The sequence below is a fragment of the Pseudopodoces humilis genome, chromosome 21 (assembly GCF_049639895.1).
Source record: "Pseudopodoces humilis isolate 2021_Gansu_Grassland_sample_001 chromosome 21, ASM4963989v1, whole genome shotgun sequence".
NCBI lineage: Eukaryota > Metazoa > Chordata > Aves > Passeriformes > Paridae > Pseudopodoces > Pseudopodoces humilis.
The window spans coordinates 10,815,545-10,835,321 of record NC_142220.1 but is presented as its reverse complement, the minus strand read 5'-3'; the positions used below and the strand labels follow the sequence as shown (position 1 = coordinate 10,835,321).

The window sequence follows — 19,777 nt, the reverse complement described above, 5'->3', positions numbered from 1 at the left end:
ATCTGGGGTGAAACCCTGGCAAACAAAGCCTTTTTTTCTTGTGTAGGCAAAAAGATTTTTCATCACTCTGGAAACCTCCCAAGGAAGCTGCTTCCCCGAAAACAGGAAGATGCTAATTCTCCAAAAATGCAGCTCTTTTCAGGCACCTTCTCCATAAAGGTCACACTTGAGGAGAGCTGAGCCAGGAGCTTTATCCCTCTGTTTACCTTTCACCACACGTGTGTGGGGCAGGATTAGCGGCTGGGAATGCCTCTGCCCGAACACCGGGGGTGTGAAAATATTTGCATTTTTGTCCTGCTATTTGTCAACCTTCAGTGGGGCAGAACCATCTCAACAAGTTCAGTCACCTGAACTGAAAAGCCGTGGGGTTTTTCATCCCAAGCACGGCCCCAAGATGTTTCCAGGTGTTTTTTAGCCCCAAACCTGAGCTGAAGCACAGAAAAGCATCGCTGGCTGGGCTGGGGTGGCCGATGCTCTGCCTCAGCAGGTTTGTACAGAAAATAGGGGCTGATTTGGAAGCTCCAGACAGAGCTATAAAAGCCCACGGCAGCCAGTTCTGCAGAGCCGGGCCCCGGGGGAAATCTCCTGGCTGCAGGCGGTGAGGAGCTGCCTGGCAGTGCTTATATCCGTATATATATTAATCCCAGCTAATGTAACTACAGATGTTCTCATTCAGAGCCCTATCTAATCCTGTTGGGCCCTTGCCATGGTGTCTCGTAGCAGGAGTTCTACGAGTTAATTACGTGCGGTGCAAAGCAGCGTTTCCTTTTATCATTGAAAAGGTTGCCTTTTCAACGCCCTCAATGTCCCTTTGTTGCTGGGCTTTAAGGACCAGTGAAGAGGAGCACCTGTCTGACCTTCCCGGCGCTGTGCATTGCTTGGCAGCCCTCCACCGTCTCTTGGCAAGGCGTTCCGAATCTTTTCCGTGGGTGCTCTCTGTGCCTTTCACTCCAGCTCCCAGCTGAGGACGTGCTATTGATTTCTATAGTGCCCTGATATGAATTCAGAGTTTCTCTCTCCCTCTTTCACAGCACAGCCTCCCATCTTGTGGCTCTTCTGAGCTCCGCTGCAATCAGCCAGATGTTTCATTGACTCTCAGATCTTTTCCTGGAGTGGATGCTGTTAATTGGGACCCTTCAGCGTGGATGAGCCATCCTGTTCCCTCCTAACAATTATGGCTCTTTCTGCACTCCGGATTTTGGCTGCTCTCCCCTCATCCACTCGGCCACTCTGGGTCTGTCTCGCAAAGAGCGATGTGGTCTCCTCACATCTGGAGCAGCCAAGCTCAAGGTGCTCACCTGGGAATGCTCTCAGCTCCCTGCTTTCCAGGCCATGGTTACTTTATAGGGAAAATGACTGCTGGGAGCAGAGGCACTCCCACTGCTGCCCTCCTTGCCTGTTAAAGCCTCCCCACAGATTCCTGCTCCTTGTTTTCTCCTTTCAACCAAAAAATAACTTCGTTTTTCACTAGAAATTCCTGGTCACCTCTGCCACAGACACTCAGCATAAATTTTTCTTCAAGGTTTTCTGAATAGAATGAAATCCTGAGAGTTGTTTCCCTTCCCCCGGTGCTCTGTGCACTGACAGAGTGCAGACACGCCTTTTTCTTGCTCCAGCATCACCCCGTTGGCTTCTCACCGTACCCTCTGTGGGGCGATCCTTCCAAGCAAGGCATGAGGAAAAGCCTCATGTGTTACCCTCCTTATCATCTCCAGGATGTCCCAGCCACTCCTGCCCTGACCACCTCAGCTCTGGTGAGGACTCCACTCAGTGCAGGGCGCTGCTGAATTTCTGCTCCTTGGTGAACAAATCCAGGCGTTCTTGCAGCCAGGGCAGTTGAGGGATGAGATTCAGGGAAGTTCAGGAGTGCAGATGTGTTCTGTGAGTCCCGAGGTGCCCATGGGAAAGGCAGCGGCGATGCCAAAGGGGCGTTTGCACCAATCATCCCCGCTCTGGCATCCCGGGGCAGACTCCCCTCGGTTCGGGGTTACAGCCCAAAGGAATTTGAACTGGATTGGAAAAATCAGCATCAAGCACCAGCAGCCCGGCCCTCCACGGCTGGGGAAGGAGAAGAGCCTGTAATTGCTGGCTGCAAGTGTTTGCACTGGCCGGGGAACTGTAAATTACCTTTAATTGCTCCTAATTGCTGGCGCCGGTTCAGCTTCTGGAGGACAGGGACAGCAAAGGCACATCTGCAGCCGCTGCCGGGAGCGCCGAGCCGCTGCTGAGTCCGGGCTTTTGGGAAGACAGCAAGGCAGAGCGGGCTGGGGCCCCAGGGGACGCTGACACTGCGGTCCCTGCACACACACAGAGTTTTCCCCACCGTGTGGCAGAGATGGGCCGGGATCCCATCCCGGTGAAATCCCGGCCCGCGGAGTCCCGGAGCCTCTGGGCACATCACACACGGGGACATCAGATCCTCACAGGAGCCCGGCTGGGAGAGAGGAGACAGCCTCGGAGAGATTCGGCTGTAAAAACAACCCCGGCGGCTCCGGCCGGGCTGTGCTGAGGCGCTGCCTCATGCGGGAAGGGAGCACCGCGATTTATTTATTTATGTGCTGCCCAAAGAGCGCTCCGTGCTCTCAGCCCGGCCTCCAAGAGCCCGAGTCTGGGGATCTTACTTGTTGCACTGTTTTAGGGACGGCGAGAAGCACGACATGACTCTCTCAGCTGCATTGTCCAAGAGGGCAAAGTTTATTAATTTTAATCTTCTTTTATAGATGGGTTTGAGAAGGTCCGAGAGGTGAAACCCTCATTGGTCATTAAAACAACACATCACCATCATTGCTTAGGCTGAACACCACCCCTTGACTGTTTCCCAAACAACACCTGCTAAGATTGTCGTCCTTTACCAAGGGCTGTTTGGATTCTTTCTCATGCTTTCTCAGGCCAGAGTGAGAAGCCTGTGTGACTTAGTTTCACACAGGCTCTGTTCCCTGCTTGCTTTTTGCATTTAGTATCCACACTTACTCATCACCAGGTCTTTTTTCCCCTCTTTTCCCTCTCTCATCCAAGCGGTCCCACTGAAATGAGGGCGATCCACTCACATGGGAGAATCCTCTGGGCTCTGCAGGGAATGCCCGGAGCAGCCCCAGGGGGGACACCTGAAACATGAGGGTGTTCCTCCCCATCCTCCTGCCCTTTGCCTCTTCTTGGGTAACCCTTCCCTGATTTGCTTATTTTTGTATTAACTCCTGACCCTCTGCTCTTTAACTTTTTCCTGTTCCTCCTTCAGGCCTTCATGTTTATTTCCTTTCCCCCAGAATTACCTGAGCCAACCCTTGGGGCTGCAGCCTGAAGGTTTTCCCACCTAAGCATCCCTCTGCTCATCACCAGCCACGCTGTTTCATGTTAAAACATTTCCAATTGAAATTAGTTTTAGAAAAGGAGATTTCAGCTTTGGGCAGGTTTGCAAGCAGCCGTTTCCCAGGGGGAGCTCAGGGTAGGGGGGAGAGAGGGACATTTAATCAAAACCCCCAAATCAGAATTGTTAGGAAAAGAGCAGAAAAGAAACAAAAGCTTTGTTGTTTTCTTGAGGGTTTTTTTTTTCCCCCTCTCATGTGAAAAATCATTGGGTTTTGGCAAGGCTCTGTCTCTTCCCAACCAGCACCAGCGGGGTCAGGGCTGGTGGCAGTTTGCTGGGCTCTGGGATGTCCCCAGGGAGAAATTGGACTGTGCAGGGGTGCTCCAGGCACCATCCAAACCCTGCTGGGCAGGGATCAGCCTGGGAGCTGCTGCCCAGTGAGGGTCAAACTGGGGGCTGCTGGTGCAGGGTGCAGGATCATGCTGGGGTGGCTTGGAGGGCAAACCAAACACCAAAACTTGGAAACCCAAAACCAGTGTGGGATGCAGTCTGCTGTCCCCAGGTGAGACAGATTGAGGGTGTTTGAGAGCCAGGGGGGTGCAGAACAAACCAAGCAGCACTGCAGGATCCAGGAAAAGCCCTCTTGGGAGCGACGTGCCCACTTTGGGGGCTTGGGGGCTTTGAAAGCACTGGTGCCCATGGGGTGCCCCCTCCAGGGCCCGGGCAGTGGGACACGTTTCCCCCAGGCCCAGCTGCTGGCAGGCAGCTCCCTTGAGGGGCAGGAGGAGAGCGGGATCAGTGCCCCCCAGGGAGGGATTTGGCTGGCTCCTTCCCGGGGATGCTGCAGAAGAAAAGGAAAGCTTTCCTTCCTGCCTGCCTGTCCCTGCCACCGCTCAGCAGGAGCAGCCCGCAGTCTGGCACGGCGCTTGTAGCTCTTAGAAATCAGGGCTGTTAACAAATGTGCGAGGCCGTAATCCTTTTGGAGCACTGATGATAACAAGCCCTGATGCTTTTTTCTTTTTTTTTTTTTTTTTTTTCTTTTCTTCTTTTTGCCGTATTTTTTGTTTCTTTTGGGGTTTTTTTGTTTGTTTGGTTGGGTATTTTTTGTTTTTTGTTTTTTTAAATTTTTTTTCCCCAAACAGCTGCACCGGTAAAGTCCCACTGTGGGAAATGAGATGGTGAATGTTTTCAAGTGCGGTATTTACATCCCCTGCCAAACCCTTCACATCTGCCCAGCTCTGCTGTCAAGGCTGCATCCATCTGGCCTGGAACAGCAGGTCCTCCACCCCACAAGGGCATTTCCTTCCTGTGCCCGCGGTGCCAGCTGCCAGAGATGCTGCTCAGCGGGAAGGGCTCGAGAGAGAGCTCTGAAAGGACGGGTTTGATTTTTCCTGAGTGCACGTGAAATGAATTCCCAAGCTCTCTGCAAGCGATTGCTTCCTGCCGGAGCGGGGCGAGCCGAGGGGTGGTGGGACCGTGCTGGGTTTGTACCTCTGTACCAGCCCTGCCACCGCTCCCGGGAGCCCGGCGGGTTTGGAGCTGCTGCCCTGCCTTTATATCCTGCGAACTCCCAGGATCAGTCACCGGCTGCACTTCTGTCCCTGTGACAGGGCCACCCCTTCTCCAGCGCTGTCCCCCAGCCCCGGTGCCAAATTCCAGCTGTTCCAGCTCATTCCCAGGCTTTGCCGAGCTGCCAGCGGCACAGGAGGTGGAGCCGTGCCGGGGGAGCTGCCCCGCTCCCCGCCGATGGCACACCGCCACCTGTGCCCTGCCCTGACCCTGCTGTCGTGTGTCCCCCCAGAGTGCGACTGTCACCCCGTGGGTGCCGCCGGCCAGACCTGCAACCAGACCACGGGCCAGTGTCCCTGCAAGGACGGCGTCACCGGCATCACCTGCAACCGCTGCGCCAAGGGCTACCAGCAGAGCCGCTCCCCCATCGCCCCCTGCATAAGTAGGTGGATCTTCTTTCCGCGTCTTTGGAGGAGAGGTTTTAACCCTTTAAACCCTGCCGGAGCCGCTGCCCAGGCTGGGGGGCTGCTGAACCCCACCGGCGCCCGGGGGCCGGAGCTGCCTGGGGACCCCGCCCTCCGCTCTGCCCAAACGTTGTCCAACATCCACAGCAGCTTCCAGCGGCTCACCTGCCCTGTCGGGGGGGTTCTGTGAGTGCATCTGAAGCCAAGCTTGCTGGGAATTCAATTTTGCATCATGGGACAGATGTGCCCCAAGAGCACTTTTATTTAGGGGTGCCACATCAGGGCTGGATGCTAAAGCAGGTTTTTCTCTCCAAAATCAGGCTGTGCTACCCTGGCACAGAGCTCATCAGAGGAGCTGCTCCTTTGATGGAGTTGCCGTTGCAGCTGAGAACAGCTGGATTGCTGAAAGGGCTCTTGCACTCACACAACCCTCCCAGAAACACGGGGGGGGGTTTACCTTTGGCTTCCCTGGGTTTGCTTTGCAATTCCCTTCCCAAGGCTGCTCTCACCCTCTGCTCTTGAAACAACAGCAGAAGCACCAAGTACAGCTCCCAAAATGCCTCCATTGCAGCATCTGCTCTGCAAACACCTGGATCCCCTCAGCCCCTCTGAGCTCTCACTGCCCAGCAAAGTTGGGGTTTAGCTCTGTGCCTCTCTCTGCTGCCTCTGGGTTTGCTGCTGTTGGATCTTCTCATGCTCATGCACCTTGTGGGACATCCCCACCTGCCCTAACAAACAAAGCACCAAAATTTGTGTGCCTGGGATGGGATGGGATGGGATGGGATGGGATGGGATGGGATGGGATGGGATGGGATGGGATGGGATGGGATGGAATGGGAAGGGATGGGAAGGAGGAACTGCTCCCCTAAGGAGTGATGCCCTGTTGCTAAAAGGAGGAAAAGTCCCAAAAAGAAAAGTGAAGGTTGAAAGAATCAAGCTTTGTTGGGAACCCACAGTCTGCTCTCACACTGTTCCCCCTCTCAGCATGGCCATTGCCAAATTCTGGGGCAGAGACCCTTTCTCCACCATCTCCTGCTGAAGAAAACAGACATTCCAGGGTGGTTTGGGGTCACTTGAGATTCATTTTTCCCCATGTCGCAATGGGACAGTCAGAGCCCAAAGCAGATGCTTGTTGTCCCCAAGACCTCCAGCCGTGGCTCCAGTCTGCTCTGCAGCAAGTGTGCACAAAGGTTTATCATTAATCATTCCCCAGGGCCAGGGGAAATCAGAGAGTAAATTGTTCCTTGCATCAGCTCCCTCAGGATTCATGGCACTAAATAAAGACAGACCCAGGATTTCAACATGGCCCATCCAGGCTTTGGGGCTGGGCACAGTCACTCTCTGATTTACCACTGCTCATAATTCCCTGTTCCCAGAGACTTGTAGCCATGGAAAGAACACCTTGAGGGAAGGAGCGAGACCCCCGTGGGGTCTGGGTCAGGCCAGGCAGGAGCAGCCCCAGCTCCCACTTTGGGATGGCTGTGCTGGCTCTCAGTGCTGCCTGGCCACGCTCCGTGCCTTGTGCTGTGTTTAATTGCCCGAGGGTGAGTGACCCAGAGATCCCCCAATGCTGACTGGGCTGCACACGAGCTGCTGCCACACACCGCAGCAAACCCACCTTGGTGGCCATGCATTTCTCCAAGAACAGAAGCAGAAAGAGGCAGATGCCCTCTCCCAGCTCATGCCTAAATTCCACTTTCAAACAGGGCTGGTGGGATGTTCCCCCACAGAATGGCAGCACTGTGCCCTAAATGCAGGAAGCACATCCAAGGGGAGAATCCTGCAAAGCCAGGACCGTACAGCTCCCTCCATCCACAGTCCATCCTCTCAACAAACACAGCCAGGCCTGGGAAGGAATATCCAGAGTATGATGTGGATTCAGCTCTGCAAAGCTGGCCCCAAATCAGAGCCAGGGACCAGGGAATTTGCACCAGATGTGTTTGCGTTTCCTCAAAATGTGGGAGGCAGCGCTTGCATCCCAGCAGAGCCACAGCCTGTACCTGCACCCTGCCTCAGGCACCAGCACTGCCTGGGTGACAGCAGCTGGAGGGGACACTCAGGGGCAGACAGTGACCACAGGGGCTGGGCACAGTGCAGCACGCATCCAAAAGCCAAAGTTTTGGTTAAAAACCCCCTTTGTGACAGCCTCGAGGGACGCCTGGTTCCCCAGCTCCCGGTGCACTGCTCGGGGGGCTCTTGCTGGGGCTCGTAGCTGGGAGCCCTCCTCGCAGGCAGACATGGCTGGGAAGGGAACCTGCAGCGTGTGCAGGGGCCAGGCTCTTTGGGGTTTGGAATGATTCCTCCTCCTTTTGTCTCCTCTCTGTTGCCGTGTGGCCCTGGCTGTCCTGCAGAGATCCCGGCTGCTCCACCCACCACGGCCGCCAGCAGCGCGGAGGAGCCCGCAGGTACGTTCTCTTCTTTTGGAGCTAAACCTCAGTACTAAAATTCTCTTCAGCAATCATTTCCCTCGAGATAAATTACACCAAAGGCATAAATCCTGTTGTTTGTACCGGGACAATTGGTTTCCTTCTATGCCCAAATGTGCTGGAAACACACGTGCAGCATCCTGAGGTTGGTGTTCCTCAAGGGCACGGAAGGTGCAGGAGGATTTCCCGCTGAATCTGTGAGCACAGAGGGTTACCCAGGGTTGGAACCACAGCTGTCCCCCCCAGAGGGACCCCTGCTCCCATTTCCCTCGTGTTGGAGGGCTCTGACCAGGGGATGACAGCAGGAGCCAGAGGTCCCAGGAAAGGCTGACGTGTCCTGGGCTGCTGCCTGGAGGTCCCTGGGGTGTTTGAGCCCCAGCTGTGAAGACATGAGGTGTAAAAGCTGTTTACTTTTGTCTCAGCGGTGCAGGAGGGTTCATTAATTAAGGAGTACTAAAAGTGATGGATGTCACCTTGGATTGATCCCTGAGCCAAGTGGCAGGGATTGACACCCTGCGTGCTCAGGAGCAGTCCCTGGGTGGGAAACCCAGGCAGCAAAGGGACACCTTCAGTCCCCAGTGTCACAGGAAGGTTGATCCCAGCAGCATCCGTGGGACTGATTTCAGGGACTGGTTTTACCCCATGCAAACACATCTGCACCCCTGCCACTGGAGAGGGGCTGTTTTGGGATCTAAAACCCAGCTGAGTTTGCATAAAGCCAAAACCAGAACATCCCAGCAGAGTTAGAGCCCTTCCTTAGCCGAGGAGCCCTGGCTGGAGGCTGGGAGAGGGTTATCCATGGTGTGGGAGTGATGAGAAATGCCTGGACAGTGCCTTGTGGATGCCTGTGTCCCTGGAGGGCCAGATGCCCCCATTCCCTGCCCAGAGGGGTGACCAGGGACCAGGGCATCCCACCAGGAGCCTCTGGTGCCAGTGAAAACCCAGTGAAGGCTGAGCCAAGCTGAGCAATCCAACAGGCCCAGAATCCCACCATGATTCTTCTCACTGGGATTTTATTGGAGTTTCTAAGCACTGCTCTGTCCAAGGAGCCTGAATCCTCTGTATTTCATCCCTTTTCCTCAACAGGGAGCATCCAGCAGTGCTGTGTCTTGGCATCTCTCAGCTCCCCCCTCCACCCTACTGAAATCTGGGGGGTTTTTAACAAATCCCTAAATCAGTGTCCATGAGCCAGAGCTCCCATGCTATGGGAGAAAAAGGGTTTGGAAATAAGATGGAGAAAGCAATTATGGGGAGATTCTGAGTGCAGGCAATTGTGGGAGAGGTGCTGCTCCCTTTCCTGTGCTCATGGCCACGTGGGACAGAAAGTGGCCGAGAGCTCAGGGAGCATCACCCCAACCTGGAGCATTGCACAGGAGCACGGGCCAAAGCTGGCCTTGGAACAAGGGGTGGGACAATGTCAGCTCTGCTGTGGGGGGTCCTGCCTGGCTCTGCTTACTCTCAGGGGTCCCAATCAGTTTGGGAAAACGGGCCAAAACTGGATTGTTTAGATGAAATGCATTCATGCTCTCCCATGCCAGGAGATTGGAGGATGAGGAAGGGCTGCTCCTCATTTTTGCTGCCAGGCAAGAGGAGCTCTTCTGGTCCTTTTTTGGTCCCTCTTAGACGGAAGAGACCACAGTGAAAGGGAAAACAAAAATAGCACAGGGGGGGTGAAGGTTTACAAACCTGCCAGTCAGGCCTTGTCTTATCTGAATCAAATCCAGATTTTCTGGGGAATTATTATCTGAGGTGGATGATTTCAGCCAGTGGGCTTAAATAAAACCAGGTGATTGCATTGATGCAGCTCCCCACGGTTTTCCCCTGGAACAGGGCTCAGCCTCCTCCCCAAAGGGCTCCTGGCTGGAGCACAGGCTTCTCTTCTTGGTGAGGATGCTCCCAAATCCAGGGCTGGGAGGAATTTGCGCTGGTGGGGAGAAAAGCCCGAGCCCTTGGCTGTGGGGAAGTGTCAGCCCTGTGGAGAGCCGGGAGCATCCCAGAGCCTGGGAACAAAGCGCTGCCCAGCTCCCTGCGGTGCGGTCGGGAGGGGAAATCATCATTTCATTCACCCTGGGGTAAATCTGGGCTCAGCCTGCGAGTCTCCAGCTTTGTGCCCGTCCAAAGGAGGAATTCATTCAGCCCTGCCCGGGCTTTCTCTGCCTTGTCCCAGCTGTAAGTGAGGTGATGGATTGACTGCGTGATTGATTGACTGATTGATCAGCAGCATCCAGCTCCCTCTGGAAGGTTTCTCACGGTGATCCCCGGTGAATGGCTGGGAGCACAATAGGGGAGAGGGGCATCCAGCGAGGGAGCTCCTGGTCACTTCAAAATAGCTCCAAAAGTCTGAAGGAAAAAACCTCCAACAACCCCCCCAAAACCGCTGAAATGCAGATAAGCTCCATGCACGAGGGCAGCGTGCTCTTATCATCTCAGTGCAGGGCTTCCTGCAGCCCCACATCCATTCATTCCCCCATCCCTGCATCCCTCCACCTCCAAATTCCTGCATTCCTCCAACCCCATATCCCTGCACCCGGTTTCCTCCACCCCAAACCCCTCCATTCTTCCACCCCCTTATTCTTTTGTCCCCATATCCCTTAATCCCTGCGAGCTTTTATCCCCACATCCCTCTATTCCTCCATCCTCACTTCCCTGCAGCTGATTCCCTCCAGCCCAGATCCCTCTGTTCTTCCATTCCCACATTCTTTCATCCCCGTATCCCTCCATCCCTGCAACCCTTTATCCCCACATCCCACCATAGCCAAGACTCGAGCTTCAGAGTCAGGACTGACAAGCTCCCTCTCCCCATCCTGGGACATTTCCAGAGGCTGATTCCCCCTGGTTACACAAGCTCTCGTCCCCAGTCCCCAGCACCAGATCCCTGTTTCCCCGAACAGAAAACTGATTTTCCTGCTAGGCTGGGAGCTGCTCAGGCAGGAATGTATGGGGTGCTGGGCTCCCGAGGACAGATGTTTTCCTAGGAATGTATTTCACGGCGTTGGCAGTGGATCTTGGCAGGGCACCCCTGGATCTGTCCCCAGCGTGTTCTGGGGCTCGACACTGGGAGAAATCCTGTGGGAAGGGATAGGAAATGTGCAGCCAGCCCTGGCTGCTCCCGGGAGAGGGCTGAGCAGGGGGCAGAGGTGGTGTGGAAGAGCTGTAAAACTCCGAGTTGGTGTGGAGTTTTCTTCCAGTGAGGTGTTTTCCGGTTCACTGTTGGTTTCCAGTGCGGTGTTCCCACCGCAGGCTTTTCCCGTGCAGTGTTTCCAGTGGGTGCCCGGCACAACTGGACTGTCCCCATTGTGACACCAGCAGCCATCGCCTGCCTCCTGCTCCCTTTAGATCCGGGAGAATTGGGATGCGGCTGCTGAGGCCACAGCTGCTGTGGGCACGCCTGTCCTGGAAGAGCAGAAATCCCCATCCCCAAAGGGCAGCAGGAGGCGGGGAGCGAATCCCCCCGAGCTGCAGCGGGGCCGGGCCGTGCCTGGGGTGCTTCCCTCTGACCGTGCCCGGAGCTCCCAGGGATGGAGCCACGGCTGCTGCTCCAGGACATTCCCGGGATGTGGGGAGACAGCCCGCTCGCATCCTGGGGGCGCTGGGGTCCCGCTGGGGCTGCGGAGGTGGGCAGGGGCTGCGGGCTCCCGGGAATCCCTCGCTGCCGCTTTCCAGCCGCTCCAGGCGAGAGGCTTTAATCTAATTACATGCTTTATTTGCGCCAATTTGTTTTTCAATCAATCTTGCTCAGCCAGAAGAAAGGAGGCTACTGCGGGCTCATTTGCACCTTCTTGTTCCAAGGGAGAGGTTAATGGCCGCTCTCCGCTGGGGTCTGCGCTGCCTGCCCGAGAGCTCCGGGCCCTTCTCCGGGGGCACAGCAGCCGCTTCCCGCTGGGCACGGAGCACCGGGGCTCTGGGACACGCTGCTCTTCTGGAGCCGCGGCATCCTGCGCGAAAGGTTTTGCGTACGGGGATTGCAGTGGGCTCCCAGGGGAAGGCTGGGTCTGCAAAGCACCAAAACAAGCAAATAAATAAGCGTGGAAGTTACTCCTCCCGCTTTTCCTGCCCTGCCGGCGAGTGGCACAGTTCAGAGCCGGGGTGGCTGTGCCCGGCACAGGGCAGGGCTGGCCTCGGTGCCCCCCACTCTCTTGTGCGGGTGCCAAGGGCTCCTCAGCCTGCTCTGGAGAGCAGAGGATGCTCTGATGCTCGGCAGGTGCCTCTGCCTTGACAGACTGGTGACAGACCCACCTCAGCTGGTGGGACAAAGCCCTGCCAGCTCCTGGGCACTGCTGCTCCCAGCTGGGAGGTGACCAATGACAGAGCACCCGGTTAATACCACCCAGTGCCAGAACCTTGCTGTGCACCCAGGCTTGGCACAGACCCTCTGGGGGCAGATCCAGGCCCCTGGAGTCCCCTGTCACACCTGGGCACCATCCTCTAGATAACACAGCAGGCACGGCTGGAGCAGCCCAGCCCCAGCTCATCCCAGCTCCAAGGCTTGGAAGGGATGTGCCTCCCTGTTCCAGCTCCTGGCCATGCTGGGGGAATGGCCATGGCCACCCTGCTGGGGACACCAGCTGTCCTGCAGCTGGCCAGGGATGAAGGGCACTAATTTGCACATGATAATTACAAAGGGCGTCGTGTGGGACAGCTGGGCCATGGCCAGGTGAGAGGAGAAGAGCCAATTAGTGATAACAGACCCAGTTCTGTGATAACAGACCCAGTTCTGTGATAACAAACCCAGTTCTGTGATAACAAACCCCTGTCCACTCAGTGGCCAGACAAGGCTGCAGCAAAGCACGGGACAAGCGATGCCACTGCTGAAATTAATAACCTGGGAAGGATTCTCTGCCTTAGCTTTGCTATTTTATTAAACCTCCTTTATGTTAAAGCAGCCAGCTCTGAGACAGAGACTCAGACAGTCTCTGTCTCAGACAGCCGAGTCCTGCACCAGTTAAATGACAGCTGTGATCCCTCGCAGTCACTGTGTGCCCTGTGAGCCAGACATGCAGTCCCCACGCTTGTCCCACAGGGATGGTCCCATCTCCATGCTTCCTGGGAAAGGAGAGGATCCAGAGCATTCCCTCCCCGAGGACGTGTGGTCAGCAAGGCCCAGAGCCAGCAGCTTGGAGCAAGCAGAGCTGGAGCTCTCCAAATGACTCCAACAGTCCTTCCCTGGCACTGATGGAGGTGGTAAAATAATTCCTTGGAATGGAAGCAGGGGCAGCTTCAGTACTGTGGGAAGTGAACCAGGAGTTCATGGTCATCGGGGGAAATCTCTCCTGAGAGCCAAAGGCATCCCTGGCAGGACTGCCACAGGACCATCCTCTCCTCTCCTCTCCCAGTGCTGTGTCCCTTGGGAACGTGGCAAATCAAAGCAGCCCCACTGATCTGCCCTGACCCACTCTGGGGGTGTGTGGGACCCCAGGCAGACCCCACTCCTGTTCTCTCAGTCCTGCTCTCTCTGGTAAAGGAATCAAGGATTTAGGACTTGATATTTGGAGCTGCACCTACACTTGGTGGCTCAATCTGGTTGCACATTCTCCCTGGTGACAACAGGAGATGGGGACACCCCAACCCCACCCACAGAGCCCCCAGGGAGCAGAACCCCTGGGAGGGAGGGCAGGAAAATGTCCCTCAGCCCCAAGTGCTGGGATCAGGCTGTCAGGGCTGGGGCTCTGCTCCTAAGCCACAACACCTCCACTTTGGATCGCAGCCCACAAAGGCATTTAGGGCCTTACCTGGGGGAAATCAATAGGAATTTAGCTGCATAAATTTGGATTAGAAATCTGAATCCCCTTGGGGATCTAAGCCTTATATCTGCATTTCCAGTTAGGTACCCAGGCCAAGAAATGTGGCTTTAATCGCTCTATCATGTCAGAATCAAGGGGCCTTTAATTTCCGTTCCCGACATGTGGCTTTTGCAGCGGCTCAAAGCTGATTTTGGAGCTGCAAGCGCAGCAAGAGGCGCCTGGTGCAGGATCTTCCCTGCAACAACACTCAGCACCCCCAGCCCTGCTGCCAGCACCTCCTCCCTGCACTGCCCTGGGAGCAGCACTCCGGGAAGGGCAGGATCCTTGAACAAACCACGGGATGACCACTCAGCACCTCGTAGCTCTCAGCCTCACCACAGTGACCCCAGACACCTCCCAAACTGAGGATGTTTAAACAGGAAAAAAATTAAACTTTCTGAAGAAAAAAAAAAAAAAAAAAAAGAATTAAGCAAAACAAAGAAGGTGTTTAGCTGTGAAAAGTCTCTGCCCAGCCAGAGAATTAGTTCTATCAAGGGGATGGGCTGAGCTGCAAAGCTGCTGAAGGCTGTGCTGACACGTTTTACTGAGCTGCGAGCGACACGAAGCAGCCGCCTGCCACCTGCTCCCCTCGAGCTCCAGCGGCCGCTCCCCGCTGCTGCTCCCCCAGGCTGACACAAAACCCACCGGGGCTGCCTGGGCTCGTGGCTCTGAAACAGGCGTTTGGGATATTTGTGCAGCTGAGAAAACTCGGGGAGGGCCAGGAGCAGGGGCTTGGATGTCACCGGGGGTGTTGGGTGCTTGGGACCGGGCTGAGAGGGGCTCAGGGAGATCCCGGCTCTGTTGAGGGCAGCCGAGCCCTGCCAGGCCAGGAGGACAGGCAGGGTGAGCAGGGGACACTTGTGCAGCACAGGGGGACAGGGAGCTGGGGCTGAGCCCATCCTGCTGCCCCATCACTCCTGCAGGACAGGAGCTGGACACTGTCCCCATGCAGGGGTGTCCTTCAGGCAGCTCTGTGAGCTCTCAGCCCGCTTTGTGGCTGGGCTGTGGCCACAACGTCATCCCAGGCTGATCCTCTGCAGCCTCGTAGAGAGGGGCAAGAAGGACCTGCAGTACAAAGTCTTGGGACTCCAGAGATTTGTCACATGAACACTTGGGGATAAATTTTGCACGAGTCTCACATCATTTGTGTCTCCTATGCATCCCCACGAGTCACTGAGCCACACATCCACCCTCCCCTCCCCTTGCCACAGGCTGATCCTTCCTCCCATCCCTTCTCCAGCTCCACCATCCCTTTTCAGCAAGGAGCAGCAGCTCAGCAAAGCTTCCCCAGAGCGCTGAAGAGTCACTCGGTGAGGAGAGCAGGGTCTGTCCCTGGCAGCACTGACACACCATCCTGCAGCATCCCCTCCGAGCACTGTCCCGAGGGGCAGCACCACCCCACACACACAGAGCTCAATGCCTGGCTCACAGAAATCCCATTTGCCCTCCCAAAGAGGCCCCAGAGGATCTCCAAGTCACCCAGGAGGCAGAAGAGCTCTCCACGAGGGAGACAAAGGAAATGAACCGGAGCAAATCCCCCACCCACGGCAACCAGCGCTGGCATCTGGTGATTCCCAGTGATTTACACCAGCTGGCTCTGGCCAGGCCGCTTCAATTCAAACCAGCTGAGGCTCTGGCACAGCCCGTGGAGCTGGGGAATGAGGGGAAGGACAGGGCAGGGTTGTGTTTAGGCAAAGTAGGGTCAGCCGTGGATCTGGCAGAGCCCCAGGCTGCCACCCTGGGAGAAGCAGAGGCTGTGGGTGCTGCCCTGCAGGGTGTGGGGGTAGCTGGGTGCTGTGCCATCACCCCACAGCCTGGCAAACAGCCCTGGTGGGCTCCCAGTGGGTCTGTAATCCCAGGTAGAATGGGATTTCTGTGGCAGCGGTGCAGGGATGGGAGCTTAGCTGCAGTCAGGGATGTTTCTGTGGGGAGAGGTTGCTGAGGTGACTTGAGGTAGCTCTTGTGAGGCTTCTGGACTGGAATCCAGAGTAGTGATGTCTCTGGTTGCTGCTTTTTGGGCTGGATCCCAGCAGGAGTGGGGCTGCAGGAGGACCTGCTGCAGGTGTGCTCTGCCAGCCTGGCTGCTGCAGATCCCCTGTGGGGCTGAACCATCAATGTGCAGGTGGGAGCCACTGCCCAGCCCCGCTGCTTGGGGCCAGCTGCTGGCCAGCGTGCCCTGGATGTGGCCAGGGCAGGAGGGATGTGCAGCCAGAGCATCCAGGCTCATCCCTGCAGGTGCTCACTGCCCACCTGTCCTTGTGTCACCTCTCGTTCTGCCCAGGGGCCGAGGTGTGAACATCCACAGAGCTCCAGGATTTCTGTGCCAGGGAGAGCCAGCAGCAGCTTGATCACACCCCCACTGGTGTGCCGAGGACATCAGCAGCCCAGCAGAGCAGCCGATGGCCTGTCTGTCCCCTGGCATTCCCTGCTCTCCCAAAAAGCACAGGGGAAGCTTCCCCGGGCTCTTAGGTCACTGCACAGACATTCAGCTCCCTTAGAGACTTTTCCCTCAAGGTTTATGGCCAGGAACATCTTACCAGTCCCTTGGATCAGGAATGTTTCTGCTCCCTGAGCTCAGTGACACCAGGCAGCCACGTCCTGTGTGGTGGCATCCTGCCCCCTCCTGCCCCTGGCTGGGGCTCTGCTAGCATATCTCCATCCACTCAGCTACTGACGGAATATCCACACCTTTCTCAGTGTGTTTCCAGTTTTACTCCATGTTCAGAAATGTTAAATGAGAAAAACAAACGGGAGGAGGCATCAGTGGCTGGAAGCCCTCAGCCATCAGGGTTTGGAGGGCCCTTGGCTGGGTTGCAGCTGGGCACAGATCTCAGCTGGGGCTCTTGCAGGAGGAAGATCACAGTGCTTGGGTTTGGCCCTGGCTGGGTCCTGCTGGAAGAGCAGGAAGCCTGGATTTCCTGAGGGTGTCTCCTGAGGAGTGGGAGCAGCAGGGAGCCATGGGCTCAGACGGGGACTCTGCATGGCCACGTTGAGAGGGGCTGGGGCACACATGGCTTACAGGAGTTGGTGCTAAGGGGGTTCCTCAAGGTCTTGGCACCCAGTGTGAGCTGGCCATGGGATGCCAGCAGCATTCCCACCTTCCCGACCACCCCGGGGGCCGTGCTGGGACATTCCAGCAGGTTCACACCTGTGCTCCAGCAGAGACTGGGGAAGGACAGTGCTGGGAGAGATGGAGGCCTCCAAGGGCTGGCATTTGTCCCAGGGCCTCCTGCTGCAGACAGATGTGTCCTTCCTCCTTGCACCAGGGGATCCTGTGCTGCTGGGGCGCCTCTGGCACTGTGGGTGCTGAGGAGCCATGGATGTGCCTGGGCAGCACAGGGGGAGCCCACCCTGATCCTGGCAGCTGGCGTGGGATGGCTGCTCTGGTGCCACGGGGACGTTCCTGGTGGTGGCTGGAGGACACTGCCCACCTGCTGCAGGGGCAGTCGCTCCCAGGGTGGGGCTGGGTGTCCCCACGGGCTCCATCCAGGGCCGTGCCCGTGGCCCATGGCCCATGGCCCGTGGCCAGCGGCGGTGGCGGTGCCAGGGGGCCGTGCCAGGCCCCCGCCGGCCGCCCGGGCCAGGCCGGCGTGTCCCAGCAGTGGGGGCCCATTAGAAATGAAATGTTCCTACTGGGGTATTTTATTTGCACACTTCAGTAGAGTGGACACCAAAAGGCTTTGCTAATGCTTCATGGGCTGCTAATTTCCTCTCTGACCCGCATTGTGGCGGGGTGACCCTAGCCCGAATCTCTCGGCAATGAATGCCAAAGGCTGACACCGGCCCGGGTTAGGGGTGACAATGGGGCCTCTGTGGGCTCCGGGCAGGCTCCAGTTGGGAGCTGGAGAACAGGGGGAATTTGTGTGGCTCTCAAAAGCTCTGGGTGGCACAATAAGGGAGGCCCCCGGGGTCTCCCAGGAAGACAGAGGCGGCCGGGGAAGCCGGGCCGGGGGAGGTGGAGGGAGGATGGGCTCCTTTGTGAGCAGCTTTCTTTAGAAAGGAAGGGCTTTCTCAATGCCCCCTCCGACGACCCAATCGGGGCCTGGCAGATGGATATCACAGGCACGCTGCTTATTCATGGCAAGCTGCAGCTTTCAGCCGGCCCCCCCTTCCCCCAGCGCTTTCTTCATTTTAAGGCTAATTTGTTTTGTTAATGTTTTCTTGCCCTCCCCCTCTCTCGGCGCAGACTGTGACTCGTACTGCAAAGCCTCCAAGGGGAAGCTGAAGATCAACATGAAGAAGTACTGTAAGAAAGACTATGGTGAGTGTCCCCTCCCCGAGGGACGAGCGTGCCAAAGGGGTGCGGGGCAGGAGCATCCCCGGGGGTGTCCCCAGGCCCAGCCAGGCACAGCCCTGCAGCTTTGGGAATGGCTTTTGCCAGCTTTGGACAGGCAGCAGTGCCGTGTGTCACTTGGGAAACTGGGATGAGCACTCTGTGGACCCTGAGCTGGGTCTGAAAAGACTCATCTTTTCCAAGTGGTTTCCAGCATCTTCTGGGTTACGATGACACCATGTTCCCTCACCTCTCACTGTGCTGTTACGTGACACAGCTTTTAAATATTTTAAAATATTTACAATATTTTTTGCTGTGGGAGTGAGCAGCAAGCAGTCTCCTGTCACCTGGATCCAATCCCCCCATAATTCCCAGGAGACTTCAGAGGGTGGTACAGCCCTGGCACAGCTCACACATGGATGTCTTGGAGGTTTGGGTGTTGCACTCGGATCTGTTGGAGGTTTGGGTGTCACATTTGGATCCATTGGAGGTTTGGGTGTCACATTTGGATCCATTGGAGGTTTGGGTGTCACATTTGGATCCATTGGAGGTTTGGGTGTCACATTTGGATCCATTGGAGGTTTGGGTGTCACACTCGGATCCATTGGAGGTTTGGGTGTCACATTTGGATTTGTTGGAGGTTTGGGTGACACACATGGATCTGTTGGAGGTTTGGGTGACACACCTGGATCTGTTGGAGGTTTGGGTGTCACATTTGGATTTGTTGGAGGTTTGGGTGACACACTCGGATCCATTGGAGGTTTGGGTGACACACATGGATCTGTTGGAGGTTTGGGTGACACACATGGATCTGTTGGAGGTTTGGGTGTCACATTTGGATTTGTTGGAGGTTTGGGTGACACACTCGGATCCATTGGAGGTTTGGGTGACACACCTGGATCTGTTGGAGGTTTGGGTAACTCTCACGTTTGGATTTGTTGGAGGTTTGGGTGACACACTCGGATCCATTGGAGGTTTGGGTGACACACCTGGATCTGTTGGAGGTTTGGGTAACTCTCACATTTGGATTTGTTGGAGGTTTGGGTGCCACACTTGGTTTTGTTTAAGGCTGCCCTGTGGGCTCCAGCAGACCCTGGGGAGGTGTGGGTGGCTCCAGAGGTGTCCCAGGCAGGGAGCAGTCAGCAGGGAAGAGATGCCGCTGGAGCGGTGATTAGGGGAGCTGCAAAGAGCTTTTCCTTCTCTTTTCTCACTCGGCATCACTTGTGCAGCCTCCCCAGTGAGCCAGAGCCGATTGCTGGGGCTGGCTCAGCTGCGGGGACACTGTCCCAGTGCTGCCCCCGGGGTGCTCCCACCCGACCCTCCTGGCCATGGAAGGGTCCCCCAAAGCCAGGGCAAATTCGTGTTTTGAGGACAAACCAGGGCGGTGAGGCAGCGGGGTGAGCGATGCCGGGGCAGCCCAGGCTTGCAGCAGGGCCAGGGAGGGAAGAAAGGGTTGAAAAGGTGCAGGGAGGGATAATAAAGACTTTGGGACTGACACCCCAGCAGGAAGCCAATTAGGAGGCTCTTTTCCTCACCGTTCTGCTGGCATCGCTGGGCTGAATGTCCTAAAAGGCCCTAATTAGCTTGAACAGAGTTCCTTCTCCCGCGGGCTCAATCGGGAGCTATCATCCGCCCCGCGCTCCTCAATGGGGCTTTTTAGCTCCCCGCTTCATTCAGCCTTTCAAAGGGGATATTTTCCCTTATTTATTTTTCGTATCTGTTTGTTTTTGTCGGGTTTGTGGTGTGGTTTTTTTTTCTTTTTATTTTAATTTGGGCTTTTTTTCCCCCGCGAGATGGGTTTGGGTGCAAATATTTGGAGTGAAACAGAAGGAGGGGAAGGCAAGCCGGGAGATCCAGGGACGGGGGGAGGCAGGAACAGAGGCAGAAAAGCTTTTTCTGGGTTTATTTTGGCTGCGTGGGGGAGCGCAGGGCCACTCAGCTCCCAGAAAAGCAGGGAGAGAGGAAGGGTTTGCTGGGGTGGGGGCAATTAAATCCCGGGAAAGCAAAAGGGATTCTGGCTG

General features: G+C 56.3%; 1 protein-coding gene across 1 annotated transcript in view; it reads left to right on the top strand.

The window, feature by feature from the left end:
* Nucleotides 1-19,777, top strand: part of NTN1 (netrin 1) — an 85,438-nt gene that overhangs the window by 57,906 nt on the left and 7,755 nt on the right. Inside the window, exons 3-5 of the mRNA XM_005530949.3 lie at nt 5,106-5,255; nt 7,629-7,682; nt 17,670-17,744. Coding sequence (XP_005531006.1) covers nt 5,106-5,255; nt 7,629-7,682; nt 17,670-17,744 — 279 coding nt within the window. The remainder of the gene's footprint in view (nt 1-5,105; nt 5,256-7,628; nt 7,683-17,669; nt 17,745-19,777) is intronic.